Below are 17,324 nucleotides of genomic sequence, written 5' to 3' on the forward strand. Positions count from 1 at the left end.
AAGGGAAACACGACTTCCCAATCACTACCCACAATCTGCAAAACTTTGGATGGGACCCATGACTTCACAATCACTACCCACGATCTGCACACCCGTCACAGCAACCTGGGAATCGTGTACTATTTCATTTGGATTGAATTAAGTGAAACAAATCCAGTGTTTTGCTTTTTCTTTATAAACTTTCCCTTGGAGTCCATTTACAGACCTTGCCTGAGTCTTCTCTCTTTGGACAGGTGGAAAACTCCGGTGATCCTTGGCTCAAAGGGAGAAATTCACAGAACATTTCCTACTTTGAGTCCATCTACCTGGTCATGGCAACAATGTCGACTGTTGGTTTTGGAGATGTGGTACCCAGGACATACCTAGGACGGATTTTCATCATAGTGTTCACCCTCGGGAGTTTGGTGAAGAATATTTCCTATATCTTTTGAATATCACTATGTCAACCCAAAACATTTGGTTAATAGGGAGAAATAAAGTGATGTAGGTTTAAGGGCAAGTGTTGCATTGTTCAGAGCAGGTGTCAAATGAAAATGCAGAGATAAGTGAATCCCATGTGTTTCAGACTGCATCCTCTGGAGCCCATGACACAACTGCTTCATTGTCAGGGGTGAAGGAAGTAGGCAAAGGAGAGCAGACCTTCCTAATTAGCCTCTACACTGATCTGAGCAACCTCATCTTCCTTCATCTTTTGCCCATCAGATTAAAGTCTTTCTTCCAAGGAGGAAGGGGACTTGAGGTTTGATCTGCTGGATGTAATGCTCTTTCCAGCTCAAATGAGTAAGCTCTCTCCACGCCAACATTTTACTACAGATAAGGGAACATCTGTGCTTGGTTCAGGAGTGTGTCCAGGACAAAGGAAGCCTCCTTTTTCAGTGATTTTAATTTCGATTCTTTAAAGACCATCCCAGAGTTCTCCATTTTACCTTTCTTTTTTTAAACTTTTTATTTTGTATTGGAGTATAACCGATCAACAATGTTGTGATGGTGTCAGGTGGACCACACAGGGACTCAGCCATACATATACATGTGTTTTCTCCCCCAAACTCCCCTCCCATCCAGTTCAGTCTACTTTTCTGACATCCTGCTGTCCACATAACTGTTACAGCCCCTCATTTCTATCGTTTCCCCTTAGTGGGGTTCCACTCTGTCCCATGTGTTTTTTTTCCCCCAAAGCCCCAAATAGGATCAAATGGAAGAGTCAGAAGGGCCGTTAGAAGTGATGGCAGGACCAGACAGATGGGGAGGTTGTCTCACTGCTTGTCTTTGCTTTCATCTTTTTGAAGGTTGAAGTGCATTCTGTTAAATTTTAGCCAAATCCAAAGCCTGAAGTAAAGGAAGAAATTGCTTTTAAATTTTAAACTGTGCTCTTAAAAGCACGGTTCATAGTCATGTCTTTGTTATAAGAAAGAACATTTTATGGACCTTCTTTCTCCTTTGCCATCTTGAAATTTTGGAGTATCCTTGGACATAATGAGACCTAAGGTTTTATTTGCTGATCATTTCTAGGTACTGTTCGCCAACTACATCCCTGAAATGGTGGAACTTTTTGCCAACCAGAAGAAATATACCAGTCCCTATCAAGTGGTCAAAGGGAAGAAGTAAGTAGCTTTAGGGTGTAATTTCTGCAGTTTGAGATACTCTGCTGGTCGCTGTCTCTTTCTGAACACTACTGCCTGGCCTAGGTGGATATATGCGCAAGGTCTTCACTCACTCAAAGAGGGCTGTGCTAGAGTAGATACCCTGAGAAGATGATATTTGCTACTTGATTCACATATCTAGAGACACATAAGACAATTAAACAAGTTAAAATTATTACAGATATGTTGTCATTCAGTGTCAAATGTTGATTGTGCCAGTGTTTGCACATTCCTTATCATGACTGTTCTCTTAGATCCATTACTAATGGTTTTATTCATTCTAATCATGTGGTTGACTCATGACTAACTTTACATAGTGGATCAAGTTAAAGTCATGGTTTGAATTGAAAACAATTAATTCAATTCAGTTTTCTCAGCCCAAACTCCCCTAAAACTTGTGGGGCTCATGACAGAAAGAGATTTGCTCGAGTGAGGAGGAATTTCTTTCCTCCAGTCCTTCACAGATCACCTGTTCTGTCCATACCACAGCCATTTATTCCCAGGAGCAAAGTGGAGTCAGAGTTACTTTTACATGATTTCTCTGTGGATGCATGTTACCTCCATTGCCATCATGGTTTTTCACACCTAAGAGGAAGGTCAAACCAGTCAGTCCTAAAGGAAATCAATCCTGAATATTCAATGAAAGGACTGATGCTAAAACTGAAACTCCAATACTTTGGCCATCTGATGTGAAGTGCTGACTCATTGGAAAAGACCCTGATGCTGGGAAAGATTGAAGGCAGAAGGGGACGACAGAGGATGAGATGATTGGATCACATCACTGACTGTATGGACATGAGTTTGAGCAAACTCTGGGAGACAGTGAAGGACAGGGAAGTCTGACGTGCTGCAGTCCGTGAGGTCGTGGAGAGTCGGACATGACTTAGTGACTGAACAAGAAGAAGATAATGAATTGGAGATCTTAAATTTGGAACAATTCTTACCTGCTGTTGAGGAAAGAGGCACAATGGGGATGAACTCCTATGGAATGATGTCTTAACACAGTTGGATAAAAACCAAGATTGACTCAGGAGTGGGAAGAGAAAATGAAAAACCAAGATGAACTGACAGCAATGAAATGACCTAGATAAGTCAAAAATCTGACCTGGCCCATCTGAAGAAAGGGATAAAACATGCCAAGTCAGTCAATGAGGTCTGAAAAATTTAAGTTTGAGGCTAAAATTAGACTTTCAGCTTTCTTACAAAACTAATGGGGGTGGAGTGGAATAGATTCCTTATGTATACTAAGCCTAAGGAAACTGACAGCTCTTTTTCAACATAAAAGTTGCATGCATAGATTTGTGGGCCTCTCTGAGATGTCTCTCCACTGGACTCACTTTTTTTGTGACTACTGGGTAATTTTAGATACAGAAGATAAACCAAAATAACCTCGATTCTGGTGCTGCTCAACCATAGTATGTGACTGGGAAAATTAGTCTTTCCAATGATCAGTTGTTTGTCAGTGCAAAAAGACTACACCGGCTAATCAGGAGTCAAGTGGAAAATCAAGTGTAATGAACACACATGCCAGTCCATCATAGGCTGTAAATAAGCCAGAAAAATCTAGCGGTTGCAATAGTTGTCCTCATATGCCTGAAACATTAGGTGCTATTCAAAGTGTAGAATCATTCCCTACAGAATCTGAGGCTGTTTTTGTATATTAGAGATGCAGTCCTTGGTGTCTTTAAATTTAAAATCTGGGCGGAACAAATACGAGCTTTATTTGAAACTAAACTTAAGTTCAATTCAGTTCAGTCACTCAGTCATGTCCGACTCTCTGTGACCCCATGGACGGCAGCACACCAGGCCTCCTTGTCTATCATCAACTCCCGGAGTTTACTCAGACTCATGTCGATTGAGTTGGTGATGCCATCCAACCATCTCATCCTCTGTCATCCCCTTTTCCTCCTTCCTTCAATCTTTCCCAGCATCAGGGTCTTTTCCAATGAGTCAGTTCTTTGCATCAGGTGGCCAGAGTACTGGAGTTTCAGCTTCAGTATCAGTCCTTCCAATGAATATTCAGGACTGATTTCCTTTAGGATGGACTGTTAGATCTCCTTGCAGTCTAAGGGACTCTCAAAAGTCTTCTCCAAAAGCACAATTCAAAAGCATCATTTCTTCGGCGCTCAGCTTTCTCTATAGACCAACTCTCACATCCATACGTGACCACTGGAAAAACCATAACCTTGACTAGATGGACCTTTGTCGACAAAGGAATGTCTCTGCATTTTAATATGCTGTCTAAGCTAAGAGTCCATCTTTAAATCTTGAATGGAAGATACTGCTATTCCTGGGATGACCCGCCCCACCTTGTTCTTACTTTCTAGGTTCATTGTGGTGTGTGGGAACATCACTGTGGACAGTGTGACGGCTTTCCTAAGGAACTTTCTCCGCCACAAATCAGGGGAGATCAACATTGAGATTGTTTTCCTGGGAGAGTAAGTGTGTTTATATGGCCTATGAGCAGGGGATACTTAAAATATGTGTGAATATTTGTAATGGAAGAAAATTGCCCTTACGGCATTGATCTTTAAAAGCAGGAAGTCATTAATCAACAGAAAGTAAGGAAAAAGCAGTTCATGACCAGAGTTAACCTATGAAAATATTATTCTGGGCTATATCTTGCCAGATTTTTTTCTGTACAGGTGCTAATCTTATTTAAGTGATTGAAAAAGACTGATGCTGCGAAAAGCTGAAGGCAAAAGGAGAAAGGAGCACCAGAGGATGAGGTGGTTAGATAGCATCACCAACTCAATGGACATGAATTTGAGCGAGCTCTGGGAGAGAGTGGGGGACAGAGGAGTCTGGAGTGCTGCAGTCCGTGGGGTCACACAGAGTCAGAAGCAACTTAGCGACTAAATAACAATGACAATAACACGTATTATTATGTATAATCTTAATTTTGTGTGCTAGTCTGGTGCAGTTCATGATTATTATTCTGTCAATTCTCAGAATTGCAAAGGCAGAGTTCAGCTAGATTCAGAAAGCATTATTTGATGATGATGAGTTTGTTCTATGTGGTGTATCTTTTCAGGACCAGAGTTCAAGTCAGATATTTTGTGAAATAGTGGGAAGTGCCTCTTTAACACAAAAAGAGTTTTAAGTAGACAAAATGGTTTCTAACTGTTCTGTATTTACAATTTTGGTTCCTAATGAGGTTGAGGAATTTTTGTGTTTTGATGGTTTGCTGATTTTTTGGAATTCTCTTCATTTATTTTATTTTTTTATATAGGGAGGGTTGTCTGTTACTTTACTGACTTTTAAGCACTTAGTATATTTTTATATTAGCTTCTTTGTGTCATATGTTGTAAATTTCCCTCCCCTTTTGTCTTTTAATTTTTGTGTGTGCTTGTATCTTAATGAAGAAGCATTCAATTTACAGAGGCTCCAATCTATCAACTATTTCCCTTTAGACTTCTTGCCTTTCTGATGTTCTTAAATCTATCTGTTCTAAAATTAAGTAACTATTTCTTAACATTTTTAGGTTTTTATATTGAAATATTTTGTATTTAAGCTCTCTGGAATTGACTTTGTGTAATGTGTAGGGAGGGCTTCACAGGTGGCTCAGTGATTTAAAAAAAAAAAATCCACCTGCCACTGCAGGAGATGCAAGAGACATGATTCAATCCCTGGGTTGGAAAGACCCCCATGGAGAAGGAAATGGCAACCTGCTCCAGCATTCTTGCATGGTAAATCCCAGAGACAGAAGAATCTGGTCTGCTACAGTCCAAGGGGTTGCAAAGAGTCGGACACAACTGAGCGTGCACAACACGCTAATATTTAGGGAACTAACTTCTTTATTTCTCTAAATTGTCAATCCATTATCCACTAAAGTCAGCCAGATATGAGATGACAGTTTGGTCTTATCCACGATTGCATGTGGGGTCACCTCAGCCTTCTGCATGCCTTTCGTAGTTGAACACCGAACTCTTTACATTATGACACCTTCAACCAACTGTTGCCTTGGGCTCTTGGGTATGAGATGACCAGTAAGCCTTCTGAGTCCCTTTATGGTGCTGTGGATAGACAGTCAAGAGCCTGATTCAGGATTATTGTCATGCCTGTCTTTTCAGTAATTTTGCATTACTAGGACCCTTGCTTAAAACATAGTAAACAAGCAAAAGACCCGGAGTGTTAAAACCAGTGATAAAAGGCTAATAATTGTAATCCAGTTGAGACAGAGAAAATCATTGAGTGTGTGGAAAGTTACATCTTTTACCTGTTGCTGTATTTTCATAGAACAATGCAGGTTATTGTAGGTACTTGTCAAGATAATGATTGAAGTGTCTTAAATGTTGGGAGTGGCTTGTCCAGACTTTTGTCAATTACATCTATATTCTGAAGACTCCCCTTCATAGCTCAGTTGGTAAAGAATCCACCTGCAATGCAGGAGACCTTGGTTCAATTCCTGGGTTGGGAAGATCCACTGGCGAAGGGATAGGCTACCCGCTCCAGTATTCTTGGGCTTCCCTTGTGGTTCAACTGGTAAAGAATCTGCCTGCAATAAGCGAGACCTGGGTTCAGTCCCTGGGTTGGGAAGATCCCCTGGAGGAGGGAAAGGCTACCCACTCCAGTATTCTCGCCTGGAGAACTCCATGGACTGTATAGTTTACAGGGTCGCAAAGAGTTGGACATGACTGAGCGACTTTCACTTCACTTTCTGAAGACTACTCTAAAGTTGATATCCCCACTGGACATTCTTTGTGGCTTCAGAGTCAGGCAACTAGTAGCTTCCTGGATATTTCCCCTCCAATGTTTCAAAGACTCCTCAGACTCAGCATTTTCAAAAGTAAATTCATGATCTCAAGTCCAGCTTTTCCATCTCACAAGGCAAATTAAAAATAAAACAAGGAAGAAAGCAAACAGCATTTCTTATTTCAGCAAGTGGCATCTCATCTATGCCAATCCTTAAAACAGAAAACTAAGCGTAGTCTTGGGCATTCCTTCCTTCCTCAGACCCTGCGTGTGTGTCCTCATTCTGTTTCTATCATTTCGTCTGCCCTGAAGGTGAAAGTGCTGGCTGCTCAGTCATGTCCGACTCTTCGACCCCGTGGGCTATATATAGCCCACCAGGTTCCTCTATCACAGCCCTGTTCAAAGTTCCTCTCTTGTCTCCCCTGAACTTCTGTAAAGGCTACTTTATTGATCTGTTCTTTTTTTGCTCAGAATCTCTCCTACTGGAAGTGAATGATTTATTTTCACCCCCCAACACTCAGAGCCCTTCTCTGGTCAAACTGTCTGAGTTAGCCTGTTGGAACCCTCCTATCTCATCACTCCATTTGTTTGCTTTAAAGTGATGATCGCAGTCTGTGATTCTGGTGGACTTTCCTTTGATGCCGAAGTTCACATTGCCTTTCCTTCTTTTACTGTCCATTCATGCTGCTTCTCTTAGTGAATCTGGGCTGGCCTCTGGCTTTACTTGATAAAGAGAAGGTAGCCGAGGGAAAATGGTGGTAGGATTTTTGTTTTTAAGGTAACTACCAGAAATATCTCCCAGCTGTTTACACACATTCTCTTTCTCCCATCAAGAATGGAGTCTTCTATTCTCCTTTCTCTTGATCTGAGCTGGCCTTTCAACTCATTTTAATGAAATATATGTAATATATGTACATATAAATGTATATATGTATATAATGTGTATATTAATGTATATATACATATACATATATATTAATACATACAAATAATATGTAATATCTGTACATATAATATATAAAATATATGTACATATATTTTAGTGAAATATATGTAAATGACCAAGTCAGTTAAAGAACCAACCCATAAGAAGCCTGGGAGCTTCTGCACTCAGTATTTTGGAGCTCTGGAACACTAAGTAAGAAGTTCAGCTACTCTGAGGGGAATGAGGCCCATCCAGCTGCCAGCCCCTCGAAAAGTCCAGCTGAGGGAATAGACGTGTGTGTGTGTGTGTGTGTGTGTGTGTGTGTGTGTGTGTGTACTAGTTGCTCAGTCATGTCCAACTCTTTGGGACCCCATGGGAATTCTCTGGGCAAGAATCCTGGAGTGGGTTGCCATTTCCTTCTCCAGGGGATCTTCCCGACCCAGGATCAAACCCAGGTCTTCTGCATTATAGGCAGATTCTATATCATCTGAGCCGCAAATTTCAGCTCTAATGGATGTGGAAGTGATACTTTTTCAGAGATTCTTCCCCCTAGGGTTCTCAGCTAAATGCAGTCACATGGAGCAGAAAACTTACCCAGTTGAGCTCAGTCGAACATAAATATTGATTTGTTATTCTTTGTATTAAATGTATACATCCTATGTGCTTTGTATATGTGCAATTTTTCAGAATTAAATGAAGAATTTAAATGAAGAATTTTTGATTCTTAGAGTCAAAAAAGATAACAATTGTCAGATTGGAAAGGTACAGTAATGCTGATCAGGATAAATGAAAATCATGTACACACAGGCACATTGTCATCACATATAAAATCATGTACACATAGGCGCATTATCATTACATGTAAGAGACATCTAATTCAACACTCATTGGGGGGTGGAGCAGATCCATGTAGTAATCGAGAAGATAGTACTGCTCCAGAAAGCAACATATGAACATACACATCAGTAGCAAAATGTTGTTCACTTGTTAAGTTGTGTTTGACTCTGCATCCCCATGAACTGCAGCACACCAGGCTTCCTGTTCTTTACCATCTTGCTGAGTTGGCTCAAACTCATGTCCATTGCGTTGGTGATGCTGTCTAACCATCTCGTCCTCTGCTGCGCCTTCTTCCTTTTCCCTTCAATCTTCCCCAGCATCAAGGCCTTTTCCAATGAGTCAGCTCTTCGCACCAAGTGGCCAATGTATTGGAACTTCAATGCTTACTACAAAATATTTAACCCCTTACAATTTTTTCTAGTCTTACTGCTCAGAGATAACTAAGCTCTTTCAGATTTAGTATTTCTTTTAAGTTTAAATTTATGTTTTATCACTCTTTGGACTCCTCAGTTGTACACAGTATATACTCATCACCTGATATTTTTCAGATGAACATTATTCAGCCCTCTGCTCTACTTTGCCTCCTTCAGTTGTTCCAATAGAGTTATCTTCTAATTTGTAATTACAGCAGCAATGAGTATTTATATCATTATGGGTAATAAATGTTGGTTTTGTGATAACATTACATTTCCTCAAATTTTTTTTCAGTACATAATGATCACCTCATTTTCATATGTGTATCATTAAATATTTTCCAATATCTATATCCCATGTGTAGCAATAAATATTTTTTAAAATTTCTTCAATATTAAATAATCTCATAAGAGTAAAAGTTAAGTGAAAAATTTCCAAGAGTTGCTCATGAGTCATTAGAGCATAGGTAATAATTAAGTACCTTGTTTAAAACTCTTTATCCTAAATTATAACTCAGAAAATTACACAGAATTACAGTGTACATTAAAATGAATTTTTGTAAAGTAAACATCCACGTAACCATCACCAAAATCAAGATATATTCTATTGCCAGCCTTCCAGCAAAACCTTCCCCAACTGTGGCCCCATCTTTAGCTCCTAGAGGTCATTATGATTTTGACTTGATACCTTACATTTATTAATCCCTATCTCCTGACATTTTCCCTGTTTTTAAACTCACATAAATGGGATCCAGATTGATTTACCTCAATATTGCATTTGTGAGATCCATCCTTGTTGCAGCTGGATATAGCGGTACCTATTCATTTTCATTGCTGTGTGGCAAAGCATTCCATTATCTGAATACACCACAATTTTTCTTAATCCGTTCTACTGTTGGTTGACATTTCTCCTCAATTTCGGCTATTATGAAGAATGTTGCTTTGAAAGTTCTTGTATATGTGTCCTGGTCCCCAGGAGTAAAATTGCAGGGTACTAAATCTTTCTCTAATAGAACTGTCAGTCGTCCAGAATGTTTTTTCTGTCGTCCAAAATGTTTATTCTGGTCTGTGCTTCCACCAGCAGTGCTGAGAGTGTCTGTTGCCCTGTACCCTTACTACCAGTTAAAATGTAGCTTCCCACCCTACCTGACACTTGGATACATCAGTCTTTTTCTTTTGAGCCATTCATTCTTCAGAATAGCATTTTGTAAGACAGTGTCTCATATTGTGATTTTTCATCTCATTTTTCTGGTTGGTAGTTAGGTCAAGAATATATTCAAATGCATAAGCCATTTGGATTCCATCTTATGAAATGACTGTTATCCTGCCCTTAAAAAAAAAGTTGGAGTGTAGTTGACTTATAGCGTTGTATTAGTTTCTGGTATATAGCAAGGTGATTCATGCATACACAGCCTTATATATTCATACATATTCTACATATATATGCATATTCTTCTTCATATTGGTTTCCATTATGCTTTTTTCCCCATTTCTATCCTGAATTAAGTACAGATCTGCCAGTAACATATTCTTTCATTTAAATGTAAAGACATCTTGATTTTGTTCTCATTCTTGAAAGATGATTTTATGAGTATAGGGTTCTAAGCTGCTACCTTTCATCCTGAAGAACCATGAAGTATTATTCTGTTGATTTCCTGGTTTTGTTATTGCTATTAAGAAGTCTGTTCAATGGTCTTCTTTAATGAATTATCTTCTTAAAATAGCATAGTGAAAGTGAAAGTCGCTCAGTTGTGACTGACTCTTTGCAACCCCATGGACTGTAGCCTGTCAGGCTCCTCTGTCTGTGGACTTCTCCAGGCAAGAATACTGGAGTGGGTAGCCTTTCCTTCTCCAGGGGATCTTCCCAACCCAGGGATCAAACTCAGGTCTCCCACATCACAGGCGCATTCTTTACGATCTGAGCTACCAGGGAAGCCCAAGAATATTGGAGTGGATAGCCTATCCCTTCTCCAGGGGATCTTCCTGACCCAGGGATCAAACTGGGGTCCCGGAATTGCAGGCAGATTCATAAAAGATTATAGTAGTACTTAATATGAAAGCATGTTATACTTTGACTATGATGTGTGTAGATTTGAATTTCTGATCATTTATTGTGCTTGGACATGAGTTTGAGTAAACTCCGGGAGTTGGTGATGGACTGGGAGGCCTGGCGTGCTGCAGCCCACGGGGTTGCAAAGAGTCAGACACGACTGAGCGACTGAGCTGAACTGACTGTCCTTGGTATTCATGAATCTTTCTGCATCTCTGGATCAGTGTTTTCCACCATTTTTGGCAGATTCTCAATTACTTTTTCAAATATTGCCCTTGTCACTATGTTCTTCATCCTCCTTTCCTGGGGATTCAATTAAGTGTATTAGTCCTTTTTCTTTCCTGTACCAAATGTATTTCTTATCTTCTTTTTTATATTTCCCTTCTTTTTTGTATCTTGGTATTACATTCTGGATAATTTATTCTGACCTACCTTCCAGTTTACCACTTCTCTCTTTGTCTGTGTTTAATCTGTTTACAAACTCACTCATTGAGCTTTTCATTTCAGTTATTGTATTTTTAGTTTTCTAGAGCTTATATTTGCTTCTGTTTCAGATATTCTGTTTTTAGATTCTCATGTTCCCAGGCTTATCATTTGTTTCAATAAAATAAATATAATTATGTTGTAATTTGTGACTAGTAATTCGGTGCCTAGACTCTTTTTTTTTTCCAGCTGACCTTTAGCATGGCGATAGCATGTTTAACATGTTTATTTAATTTATTTATTCTGTTTCTATCTTATAGGAATTTTTTAAATTAATTTTATTGGAGTATAGTTGCTTTACAATGTTGTGTTAGTTTCCACTTTACGGCAAAATGAATCAGCTGTATATGGGTACATATCCCCTTAGTTTTGGACTTCCCTCAGGTTCAGATCACCATAGTGCATTTAGCAGTGTTCCCTGTGCTATATACTATGTTCTCATTAGTTACCTATTTTATACATAGTATCAATAGTGTGTATTTGTCAATAAGTCTTTGGTTTTTGTTGTCTGTTATTTGTACTTGATGTTACACATAGTATCTTGTTTCCTTTGCGTGCTTTCTTATCATAGATTATGTGCCGACTCTTATACTAAAAAAAAAAAAAACTGTATGTAGATAACTTGTGGCCTAGAAAAACACTACATTCTTACAGAGAGGACATGTCTTTACTTCTTCCAAGTACAGTGGAGCACTTCTGCCTCAAGACCACATAAATCCAGATTCAAGGCTTGAGGCTCTTTGTATTATGTAGGTGAAAAACTAAGAATGGAAGTCAATCTGAAAACTAGCTTATTCAGTTTTATACTCCGTGTCTCCAGCTTCAGTTATGCCAGGTTAAAATTTGGAGGAGTTATCAAACTCTTCATTTTGTGTATCAGCAGAGCTGGGTTGTTTTTGGACACTTTGCCCTGTGATACCACCAGCTGACTTTTAGCATAGTGATAGCATGTTTCACATGTTTATTTTGTTTATTTATTATTTTTCAGTCTTATAGAAGTTTTTAAATTAATTTTATTGGCATATAGTTGCTTTAGAATATTGTGTTAGTTTCCACTTTACAGCAAAATGAGTCAGCTATATATGTTAGCTTGTTTTGGTCGGTGCTTCTTCTGAATTGCTCAATGCTTTCGGGGGAAAAAAAAAGAAAAAACCAGACTTAACCTCCAAGACCTTGATTTGTTCTCAGTTTTGGCCTGGTAATTATTCATAGTCTGGTTTTATCTCTTATGATTTATTAGGAGATGTTGTTATATTTCATCTAGTATTTTTGTATATCCTTAGTAGAAGACTGGCTGAAGTTACCTAATTTACTGTTCCTGGAAACAGAAGTCCTAGCTCTAGTGATATTTAATATATGGAAATATGCAAAGCTCTCACTTGTCCACATATGTTTTAAGGGAACAAAAGAAGTTTTAGTCAAGAGGATTGATAATTCTCTTTTACTCAGAGAATTTCAAAATATTGCAGTTGGTAGTGGGCCAGATAATAAAAGTGTTATATAGTCTATCGTAAGGATTTGGCTTTAAGGAAGTTGCCTTTTCTCCAAGTCAGTTCTGAATTCTTGGTGATTTTGAGCAGAGGGATGACATGATCAGATGTCAGTTTCTTTCTCAGTGTTGAGAAATTGGAATTGAATTTATCATAATTCTTACAACAACCTTAGTAACTGACTTATACGTAAGCACAATTTGGTTATTTATTTTTCTGATTAGTTTGTTTTAATAATGTTCTAAGCCCCAGTACATGAACTCACCAGGCTTCCTAGGTGCCGCTAGAGGTAAAGAACCCGCTGCCAATGCAGGAGACACAAGAGATGTGGGTTTGATCCTGGGTTGGGAAGATCCCATGGAGGAGGGCATGGCAACCCACTCCAGTATTTTTGCCTGGAGAATCCCATGAATAGAGGAGCCTGGCAGGCTACAGTCCATGGGGTCGCAAAGAGTTGACACAACTGCAATGACTTAGCCAAGCACAGCATGTATGAAATCACCATCAAGACAAAATTTAAGACACAATCTATATCTAACTATATGGTCTTTCCCACATTTCATCCTGCTCTCAGTTTTTTGTCCATCATTATTATCATTCTTTATCTCTCCTATAGTTTTACTACATTTATATATACTCTTTAAAATGTTTAAATATATTTACCTTTGCAGAAGGAGGATCTTACCAATGAAATATTGTAGTACTTACTCCTTATTTTATATTTCTAAGATACACTCATATTTCTGAGTGTTGCCATAGTTAATTGGTGTTTGGAGAAGGGAATGGCTTCTCACTCCAGTGTTCTTGCCTAGAGAATTCCGTGGACAGAGAAGCCTAGAGGGCTATAGTCCATAGGGTTGCAAAAAGTCAGACACGACTGAGCAACTAACACTTTTACTTTTTTTTCATTGTTATATGATTTCATTGACAGAGTAAACTTTATTTATCCACTCTTGGTGTGATTTGAATTGTTTCTAGATTTTTCTGTTGCAAGTAGTTTTGTTATTAACGTGGCCTGTATATGGCTCTTGGTGGGCCTGTGCAAGAGTGTCTATGTGTGTGGGGGGAGGAGCGGTCATGGTTTAATGGTATAAAAAAATGCGAATGTTCATTTTAGGAGATAATAGCATGTTTTGCCAAGTGTTTGCACCATTTTTGAAGCTTATTAGCAATGTGTAAGGGACTTTGTGTATCTAAACACCTGTCCTTTTTTCTAACAGTTGACATGGTCATACTTTTTCGTCTTTACAATGCAGTCAGTGTAAAATGGAATCTCACTGTAGTTTTGATTTACATGCCCCTTATCACAAAGGGTGTAGTTTCTCTTCATGTTCATTACCCATATGTGTTTCATCTTTCTATGAAATGCCTATTCATGCATTTTGCCCATTTCCCTACTGGATTGTTGGTGGGGTTTTTCTTACTTAATTTCTAGGAAAGCTTAAAATATTCTGACACTAATTCTTCATCAGTGATGTGAACTATAGCTATATTCTTCCAGTTTGTAACTTGTATTTTCTCAGAAGCATTAGATGTATTTTGATATTCAAAAGGTTTTAATATTATCATTCATATTTTCAATATTTGCAACTATATTTAATTAAGAACTTTTTGTTTTTGCTTAGAATTTTTCCCTATCCTGGTATATAAAAGGTTTTCAAAATATTTATTTTTATTTATTTATTTGGCTGTACCAGATCTTAGTTGCAGCATTAGGGATCTCTTTAGTTGCAGCATGTGAGCTCTTAGTTGCTGCATATAGGATCTAGTTCCCTGTTCAGAGATCAAACCCAGGCCTCCTACATCAGTATCTAAGGGTTTTAGCCATTGGAGCACCAGGGAAGTTCCTTTAAATAAGGTATTTAACTGCTTTTCCTATAAAGAATTTTTGATTTTTTTTTTGTTTTAAATTCCTAATTCTACTGGAATTTGGTTTTTGTGTGACAAGACATATGAATAAAATTTCATCTTTCCCCATAGACACTGATTTTGTCAATGCTAGTTTTTGAATAAATCCTTTTCCCCTCACCGATCTGACATGCTGCCAGTATGAATAGGTCTCTTCTGTTTTCATTTTTTTTAAATCAGTTTATCTGTCACTGCATTAATACTATACTTTTTTAATTACTAAGGTTCATAATTAATCCTTATATATCTTAGGGCAAATTTTTCCTCCTTGCTTATCTTTATTCAATAATTGACAAGCTCTTCTTGGTCCTTTATCTTCCATATAATTTTTATAATCATTTTATCATGAACTATGAAAAACTTCGGAAATTGATGAGAATCTCATTGAACCTTTAATTCAAAATTTACTTCTTTGTGTTACAATGTCTAACTGACTATATAATGGTTATCTATTTATGTAGTTCTCGATTAGTGTTTCTTAATAATATTGCAAAATTTCCTAGCTTGCTGATGTTCTTTATATATTATATAATTTTACATATTTATATTGTAATAAATGTATATGACATATATTTTATAGGTAATTGATATTTTCTGATACTATTGGAAGAAGTGTCTTATTAATTGTATTTTCTAGTTGTTTGCTTTTGGTATTATAAAGCAAATTGACTTGTGTATATTAATCTTCCGTTCATCCATATTGTTAAATTAGAACATGTTGTCACTTATGTCTGAAATCTAAAAAAAAGTTATCCTTGCAAACAAAGTGGAGAGATGGTTTGCCAAGGGTTGGAAATTGGGAGAAATAGGGAGAGATTTGGTAAAAGGGTACACACTTTCAGTTTTAAGATGAATAAAGTCTGAGGATCTAACATAAAACATGGTGACCATAGTTGATAACACTATTGTATAATTGAAATTTGCTAAGAGAGTAGAATTTAAATGTCATCACCCCCACAAAAGGTAAATGTGTGAGGTGTGATGGATGTGTTAATTGACTCAATGGGAGGAGTCTTTCACAGTATATACATCTATTAAATCATGTCATACCCTAAAGTGAAAAAGTGAAAGTCACTCAGTTGTATCTGACTGTTTGCGATCCCATGAGCTATACAGTCAATGGAATTCTCCGGGCCAGAATACTGGAGTGGGTAGCCTTTCCCATCTTCAGGGGATCTTCCCAACCCAGGGATCAAACTCAGGTCTCCCACATTACAGGCAGATTCACTAAATGTTTTACAATTTTAATTGTTAATCTTGCCTCAGTCAAAATGAAAAATGTTCTAAAGTTGTTTGCAGAATTTATAAATATCAAACTTGATTATCATTTTCCCCTTTGATCTGTCAATAATTGAGAGATATGCATTGAGATATTTTATTACAGTGGCAGATTCATCTATTTGTCTGTCCAGTTTTGTTAAAATGTTTACATATTTATAAACTATTTCATTTAGTTGTTTTAAAATGCTATGTCTTTTTGAATAATTGAAATATTCTCATCTGATCCTGAACTCCTTGTTCTTAGTAATTCCTTCTTTTTTTTGGCATTCATTCAATTTGCATTTTTTACACCACTATGATTGATGTACCTGAGCTTCAGACTCATTCCTAGATTTAGGCTAATGGGATCAACATCACTTGAGCATGGGGATTAATAATGGTGGATGGATATTTTCCAAGAGTATTAGGGTTTTTATTAAATGCACTAAATAATAGTCTCTAAACCAAAGCCACTCTTCTTTTTCCATCTTTGACATGGCCTCCTTTGTCCAGGGTCCTTCCTTCGTTGGAATTGGAAACCATATTTAAGTGCCACATGGCCTATACAACCTTTGTTTCTGGGTCTGCACTGAAGTGGGAGGATCTGAGGCGAGTTGCGGTAAGATCTAGTTCTTTTCCTCCTTGTCGTTTCCCTAAGCTGCAGCAGTTAAGATGATAGCGCGTTGCTCTTCCCAAAGGTATTACTCCAAACTCTTAACTGGGGGATATATGACTTCTTCAACTTAAAAAACTGATCATAGAGGAAGTGTTAGCAATTGACCTTCAAATCCTTCTTGACAAATACCAAGCTGACCTCACTGTTTACATACACTTATATTTTAATTTTTTATTTCACTGAAATCTCTATCTACAGCAGTTTTATTTTATCATTCTAATAGATCTGGAAAAATTGTGGATAGCAGAAGTGTTTCTGTCCAAGTAGGATTCTTACCAGATGACAGATTTCTAAGAGTCTGTCAGCTTTCACCAACCTCTCCTAAACACACTGATAAGCCCTCTGATTGAAAGGGCATGAATGAAGATAGCAGAGATCACATTTAAGCTGAGACTAAGACAGATACACACCCTCTAGACATCTTTCATTTTAGATCAAGGCCAGCATCCTTTCATGTTTTAGGTTTCAAAGAATCACATATACCAAAAGCTTCAGTTTTTAAATCAGATATCTATGGAGTCAACACAAAGAATTGAAGCAAAAACTGACACAGGCAAAATAATCTTTCTCATCCCTGCAACTTGGGATAAGAACCTCTTCAGTAATTTTTTTTTTCTAACCTGAAAGGCAATTGCTTAAATGGTCTTATTGCTCATGCAATTGCTTAAAAGGTCTTATCGTTCATCACTGCTCATAAATTGATGTTTTTGGATGATAGGAAAAATATCACTATGCACTATTCCCATTTTAAAGCAATCTGCATCTGTGTCGGGGACCCTGATCCATCTAAGGTGCCTCTCTCAGATATCCTTATCACCAGTCCTTCTCGAGTGTGCTCTCTTTCTTGTTGGAATTCTATGACAAAACCATGGGCTGCCTGGGTGGCTCAGTGAGAAAGAATCTACCTGTTATGCAGGAGATGCACGGTACGCAGGTTCAGTTCCTGG

The 17,324-nt window shown here is 37.9% G+C and overlaps 1 protein-coding gene across 1 annotated transcript in view; it reads left to right on the forward strand.

Annotated features, from left to right (window-relative positions):
• Positions 1 to 17,324, forward strand: part of KCNU1 (potassium calcium-activated channel subfamily U member 1) — a 135,485-nt gene that overhangs the window by 25,285 nt on the left and 92,876 nt on the right. The window contains exons 8-11 of the mRNA XM_065947462.1: positions 234 to 404; positions 1,510 to 1,601; positions 3,968 to 4,078; positions 16,215 to 16,320. Coding sequence (XP_065803534.1) covers positions 234 to 404; positions 1,510 to 1,601; positions 3,968 to 4,078; positions 16,215 to 16,320 — 480 coding nt within the window. The remainder of the gene's footprint in view (positions 1 to 233; positions 405 to 1,509; positions 1,602 to 3,967; positions 4,079 to 16,214; positions 16,321 to 17,324) is intronic.

The sequence above is a fragment of the Muntiacus reevesi genome, chromosome 10 (genome assembly GCF_963930625.1).
Source record: "Muntiacus reevesi chromosome 10, mMunRee1.1, whole genome shotgun sequence".
In the NCBI taxonomy this organism is placed as follows: Eukaryota; Metazoa; Chordata; class Mammalia; order Artiodactyla; family Cervidae; genus Muntiacus; species Muntiacus reevesi.